The sequence below is a fragment of the Phycodurus eques genome, chromosome 22 (assembly GCF_024500275.1).
Source record: "Phycodurus eques isolate BA_2022a chromosome 22, UOR_Pequ_1.1, whole genome shotgun sequence".
NCBI classification, from domain to species: Eukaryota; Metazoa; Chordata; class Actinopteri; order Syngnathiformes; family Syngnathidae; genus Phycodurus; species Phycodurus eques.
The window spans coordinates 9,360,477-9,367,165 of NC_084546.1; the positions used below are offsets into that span (position 1 = coordinate 9,360,477).

The 6,689-nt window shown below is 46.6% G+C and overlaps 1 protein-coding gene across 4 annotated transcripts in view; it reads right to left on the reverse strand.

Annotated features, from left to right (window-relative positions):
- The window catches only part of dock4b (dedicator of cytokinesis 4b), an 81,439-nt gene extending 75,449 nt beyond the window's left edge, over positions 1-5,990 (reverse strand). For all 4 annotated transcript variants that reach the window (XM_061667477.1, XM_061667476.1, XM_061667478.1 and 1 more), the window contains exon 1: positions 5,816-5,990. In XM_061667477.1, the coding sequence (XP_061523461.1) occupies positions 5,816-5,852 (37 nt within the window). In that variant the 5' untranslated portion in view covers positions 5,853-5,990. The remainder of the gene's footprint in view (positions 1-5,815) is intronic.
- Between the last annotated feature and the right edge of the window lie 699 nt (positions 5,991-6,689).

Here is a 6,689-nt window from a genome sequence, read left to right on the forward strand (position 1 = left end):
ACATTCCACGTCCCTAGAACCAGCTTCTGTAGCCGGGGATCGGATCGCCAAGGTCCCCGCCTCCGGCCACCGCCCAGCTCACACTGCACCCGACCCCTATGGCCCCTCCCACAGGTGGTGAGCCCATGGGAAGGGGGACCCACGTTACCCTTTCGGGCTGTGCCCGGCCGGGCCCCATGGGGGCAGGCCCGGCCACCAGGCGCTCGCCTTCGAGCCCCACCACCAGGCCTGGCCCCAGACAACTTAGCTCCTAGGATCACTGGGACACACAAACCCCTCCACCACGACAAGGTGACGGCTCAAGGAGGGGTACCCTGGAATTAATCCTGACAAACTGAGCTGACCTGAGCTGCACCGGAGGGCTTGATAGTGAAACTGAACTTCCACGCTGAGCTCATGCCATTTCCTATTGGCATTATTAGCTGAAAGTGTCCATTTAGGTCGCATCCACTAAAGCAGGTTTACAATTCTGCAGCAGTAGTTTTCCAAATGCACTATAAGTAGGTGATGTATAACCCAATGCGATCATCGAGAAAGACTCAGAGTAGGTACGTATAGGGCTTTAAAGGATGCTGACTTGCTTGTGAGTTGCATAAACCTTTGCGTGTTTCAATATAGTCATGGATAATCAATCATAAAACAGCAACCCTTTCTACCTCTTGCAATACAATTTGGTAGGAAATCACATATCGCTGGCGTCGCGTGGAGACCTCACATCTCAAAATCCATTACTTTTCAGGAAAGCTTAAAAAAAAAATACAAAAATAAAAATAAAAAAATAAACTTTAGGTTTGTAGAAGAGTCCATCTCACTGGCAGAGACGTCACAGAGACTGCCGAAGCTGATCAGTCGCGGCGACTCCGGGACACCAAAATATTGCTTGCGCTCTCACCAGGATGACGTCTGGGAGAAATCTCCAGACAACACGACGACCAATTCACCTGGAAGTCGCCGATACAGACCTACGAGGGGTGGAAGGGTTTTTGAAAACCGTACAATCGGTTCCGCTCAACTGTTGCGGTTCGGTCTGCATGTGTCCCGTTCAGTTCATAGGCATGCGCAACTCTTGTTTTCTCAATTACTAATCTGGAGAAGGAGTTAGCAGTAGTCCTAATGCAAGACAAGATAGTGGCGGTGTGTATATGTTCGGAAATTCAATCTGATGCCCAAATTCCAAGAGTGTAGCAGAATCAGCAATAACAATGACCAACCTGACCAATTGTATCGATTTGTGAAAAATATGAAATTGACCAAATTTGCATCTAGATTTTGGCCGAACGCCAGCGATATGCACAACACACACAGCAAAGATGGCTGACAGAAACACGAGTTTTGCTACCTTTTGCCAACATTTTAAAGCATTCACGGGTTGAGGTTAGCCGAGAGGACAACTTAGAATTGAAAATCAATAAAAACAACCAAAAGCTTTTTCAAGTACAGTAAATGAAACTCTTGTGGGAACGAGCTGCTTTTAAACCACTATTTCAACTCCAGAGATGGTATTTTAAATGACTCAGCAACAAAACAAATGAGGTTATGAAGTAAATTACAACGCCTAACCCAAGTTGATGCCACAAAAACCTCGAAGGAATGTCGTGTGCATTAGCATTACAGTAGCTTTGACTAAAGCGAGCTTTATGGGGAAATGGAAGCCTTGAGGTCATTACGATTAGCGCCCGCGCAAATCAATCTACACTTCCTTTATGGTCAATACGAGCTCGCCGTGATTAAAACCACAGGGAACAGATGACTGACACTACACCAGCGTGGGTAATCACTTTTTTCTACAATGAAAGAGCACCAAAAAACAAGCGTCTCCTGGCGCATTAACATCGCCTCTCACCTGCCAATCACAGTGATTGTCATCGGCAGGGACCCCTTTTTTTTTGTTGTTGTTGTTTTTTTTATGAAAATGACACGCCAGTCATAGTTTCCCTCTCGGCCCACACAGATGACAAACACTTCTGCTGGCAACACCGCAAGAGGATTACAGATCAGTTAAGCCGCTGACTTCCTAATCGGACACATCCCATTAACCTCTCGCATGCGGAGATCACACATTGGTATCAAGAAGCAGCACCACACCAGGCCGTTTTGAAATGTCTTCGCACATTTTATAATTGTTATCTAGGCCTATTTGTCTTGAGCCTTTAAAAAAGCGACACGCGCATGAAACCAGCAATTCATGTCAAAGCAAATGCGGAATACAGTCTGGGCTGTAAATATAGCTGGGAAAAACTAATGGGAAAGGCTCCCGACTGCAAAGCAAGCTGGGATGCCAGTGGAGTGGAAAAGCAGGAAAGCCCGTGCCGCCGCCACCAATGTACCCCTGCCCCCCCACCCCTGGTGGCCTCTCATAACATTATGCATGGCTGTGGCCTAATGCTGCATGCGAGATTGTCTGTGTCACCACCAACAATGGGATAAGCTAGCCAGAAGTGGCAAAGAGGACAATCTAATTCCCACAATCCATTCATCTCCTTCTCTTTACATCTCTGTGTTGTCCCGTTTCAATAACGGAGCTTGTTGCTGCTATCATTGAAATTGAAGGCCGAAATAAATAGAGCGTGGCTTAATTGAACAACGAACCGGCAATGGCATTTTCCCAACCGCAGGGGTGATGTTTGTGCAACAATGCCTACTATTAGCGCCAGTTTGGATCCCATAATGTCCACATCAACTGTGCAAACCAAGGGACAGCTAGTGAACAGGAGCGGGCAAGGTGATTAACTCTCACTTACTGTATTAGTTGATTTTTTTTTCTCTCTCCATTTTCCTCCACATCTGTTCAATTCACAAGGGAGCCGCCTACATGGTCGTGCTCCATGTTGACAACGACTGCGTCGGTGAAAGGGCGCCGTCTTTGCAGATGAAGACGAGGCAGCAGGCGAGGACGCAATTCCAAGCTGGTGGGCTTCACCTCGACACCCCCCCTCCCCCAGACCTCTATCCGAACCTCGCTTTGGGGTTTGCTGCATTACGGAATCACGGCTATAATGGTGGAATGGGCTGCAAACGACCTGCTAATCCCCTGTGGAGTGAGGCCATGTGGGAGAGTTTGGGGGTAACAGGGCAGGGCGGGGGCCCCGCGACAAGGAACCCGCCCCTGACACGCGCCAGCACCCACAGGAGGGGGCCATGACAGCCACGTGAGGGAAGGTGGGGGTCTTGACATTGGCCTCCATCCCAGCCAGGCTGCCGGCGTACAAAGCTCTCTTTCCATTTGGAGAATTGAAGGCCGGCCACTCCTATCAATCATTGTTCAAAACTCGCATGCGCTCTGATGCAAACCAGCTCGTTAAAATAGTTGGATTATGTGTCTACATTGCGATGGGCAATGACACGCTTGATTGCTTTGATCAAAGGGTCTTAATAAGGAGAGGAGCACTCTGTCTGCAGCATAATGTGACGCTGTGTAGCCTTGAGTGACTTATGGAGCAGATTAATATTTGTATCTTTTATCTGATCAAATAAATTAATCTGGCGACAGGATTTGCATTCAGAAGCACGACGTATACGATTCCCACCCTCGGCTTAAGCCACTTCAGGGATCAGATAGGAACGTCACCTCATCGGGCTTCCGAGCGTCTTGCTCCAGGTTAAAAACCACAAATCACTCGACCGGTGGGCTAATGGGCGCCTTAATACCAACTCGCCTTGAGTCCATTCATATTTCATCAACGGCAGCGGCCCGGCCCGTCCTGAATGAGTGCGGCTAAATCGGTGAGATGAATCGACATCAAACACAACCGCGGCCGTCCAATTAAGCGGAGAGCCATTTTGATCTTTATCTAACTGGTCCGACATCAAATGAAACCCGAGGCGTTCCGAGTCGCTTCCCATTACCAAACCTTACGGTCAAAAGAGGATCAAAAGCTCAAAGCAACATTATAAAATGGCTAACTTGTACTAATGCGTCGATACGGTCATGAGGAACAATGATGGTAATTCAATTGAGATGGGTTTTTTTTTTTAATCCCATACCAGGAAATGTATGCAAATTCTTGGCAGGCCGACATCTGAACAATTTGGGATTACTTGTTATTCTTTGACCCCTGAACCCTCGGATCAAAACTCAATTCAGGATTAGTCGGATCAGGAATTGTTGAACCACTTCCCACATGCGAGAACCAGAATTTGAGGACCTGTTAATGAGTTTGAGTATTGTCACAAACTTACACCGCAACGATTCACAACGTTTTGTAAAAAAATATATATATATTTTTTTTTTCTGGTAAATTTGCTTGCCAATGGTATTCAATGACAAAACACTGTTCTACGGTCAAAATCTACCTGGATTTTGTAGGTTAAAGTAACAATCATCACTCCATATTGTTGCTTTAAATCTTAACATCAGCACAACAGTGAGTCAAGTTGGACGCAAAACCAACCGGAGGATTTACGGAATCAATTCAAATCCGTTTGCACCGATCAACGGCACAACTTGCGGGCCCTCATTACTCGTAACCTGCCGTCACGTCACCTGCGCGCAGTGACATCGTGAATTCCTGGGAGATATGCCTGCACAACCCCAATGAGGTCTCTTTGTGGTTTGGCGTTTCACAACAGGAAAACACCCCAGTTCCTTCCTCAAAAAAAAAAAAACGAAAGAAAGAAGGGGGCCCATACAGCAGAAGATGTGCTAAGCTGCCAAAGAACGTCTTAAAAAATGTATTGTAGTTATTGAGGGGAAAGTCTTTTAATCCAATTAACAGCAATTTGGGAAGGGGGGGGGGGGGCAATGGCGTCTGTTAAGCCTTTAAAATAAATACCCTCCCCTTAATCCAGCCCGAGTGGACTTTGAAATTGGATAGTCTGCAATTAAAATGTGGATCCTGCAGACCGGATCAAGAACAATGTGACACGGTAACACGGGGCAGGTTTTTGGTGCCGTTTTGCAAAGTTGACGCTTTTGTGGGGGGGGGGGGGGGGGGGGGGGGACCGTGACAAGAAGAGGCCAGGGGCTACTTCCTAGTTCACTGTGCTTCACTGATTTTAGGTCACTGTGGTAAGGACAGGATGGTGCATTTGGAAGAGGTAATAAAATATGTTGATGTGAAAATGAAGAAATTGATTATAGGGGATTTTAGAGGACTGGAGCATCACTCTCACACTGCAGATTAGTATCTCTACGGAATATTATTATGAGACATTTAACACCCTCACATCTCAATGATCATGTCATTGTGATGAGGAGGAGGAGGAGGAGGAGGAGGAGGTGGTGGAGTTGATGGGGGCAGCAAATAGGAATTCTCACCACACAAGCAGGAATAAAAGACTGTGTTCCAACACCACCCCCCACCCCCGTCTCTTGCTTCCTAAATTTGGTTTGTTGTGCCTTGTTTGTCTCACTTTACTGTTTGATTCACAGCCATCGACAACCTGCAAGAATGCATGCACTCAGGATGCCCATATTTTCCCTTTTCTCACAGATTTCGTGCAAAATGAAGTGATTTCCAAAAAAATTTAAATAAATAAATAAATGTCAAATAACAATGCGGAGGCAAGAAATATTTAAATATGCAAGCAGTCGCATAGTGGCTGTTCATTTGGCATTTGTTGGGGGGTGGTTGTGGGGGGGGGGGGGGGTCATCACTATGCTTTGCAATGTGGCAGTCAAGCTCTCATCATCAGCTCGGATGCTCCCCATTGTTGTTCGGAAGGGGGGGACAAAAACATCCTCCTATGGTAAACAATCCGAGGCAGCTGAATTCCGGAAAGACCATCAACACTGTGCCTGTGAACGCACCACGGGCATTGCACTTTCACGCACGAAACAAAAACCACAAAACCAAAAAAACGGCAATAAACTTACCGACGCCGTATTTTTCCTGTTCCGTAGGCATCCACATGTTCACGGCGAGTGCATTCAAGTTTGGCGTCGGGATAACGGCGAAATCGGTGCCGTCAGAGGCATTCTACTGGCGTGTTCCTCCGCTCCGTAGTAGGAGTCATTGTTTGGATTTACACGGCGAGAATGCGCCGCTGCTCCGGCCGCCGCAGCTGGTAGCGGTACTGAGATGTGCTGCGTTCACGTGTCAGCGGAAATGTTGCCACCACTCCAACGTGATTTGACAGTGGAATTCGAAAGGAGACAACTTACTGCTCAGTACGTTTTAAATTCGTTCTAAAAAAAAATGTACTGAAAATTGTTTTCATGTCTAAAATAACGAGTAGCGAGTCAATATTGTTCAAGGCGCTGCTTATAACACATTTACCGTTTTTAAACAATGCAAGACCTTCAACGCTCACGACGTTATTATTTCAATATAGTTGTACTTTTTTTTTTTTTTTTAGTCTGTAACAAACCAGAAGCTATTTCATTTACGTTAACGAGAAAACTTGGTCTCTCCAACAATCGGATAGGAAAATGTCCGAGTTGTCATTGAACGCCACTGCACGGCCGACACAGCCAGAAACGCCCGCGTTGCATTGTGGGGGTTGTAGTAGCACCGGGTGACGTCAATGTGGTTAGGAAGTGGTCTTTATAGTCATAGTTCACTTACAATGCCCATCGCATTGGTTGAGAGAGGACGCTGTAAGGAAGGGAAGAAAGAAAGGGAGAAAGAAAGATAGAAAGAAAGAGAAAGATGCCAGCACACATTTCTTGATAAACATGGTGATGCACTGCGAGTACAGACCTCTAATTTTATGCTCGAGGTGCACAGCGCGACCTTGACCAGGGTCGT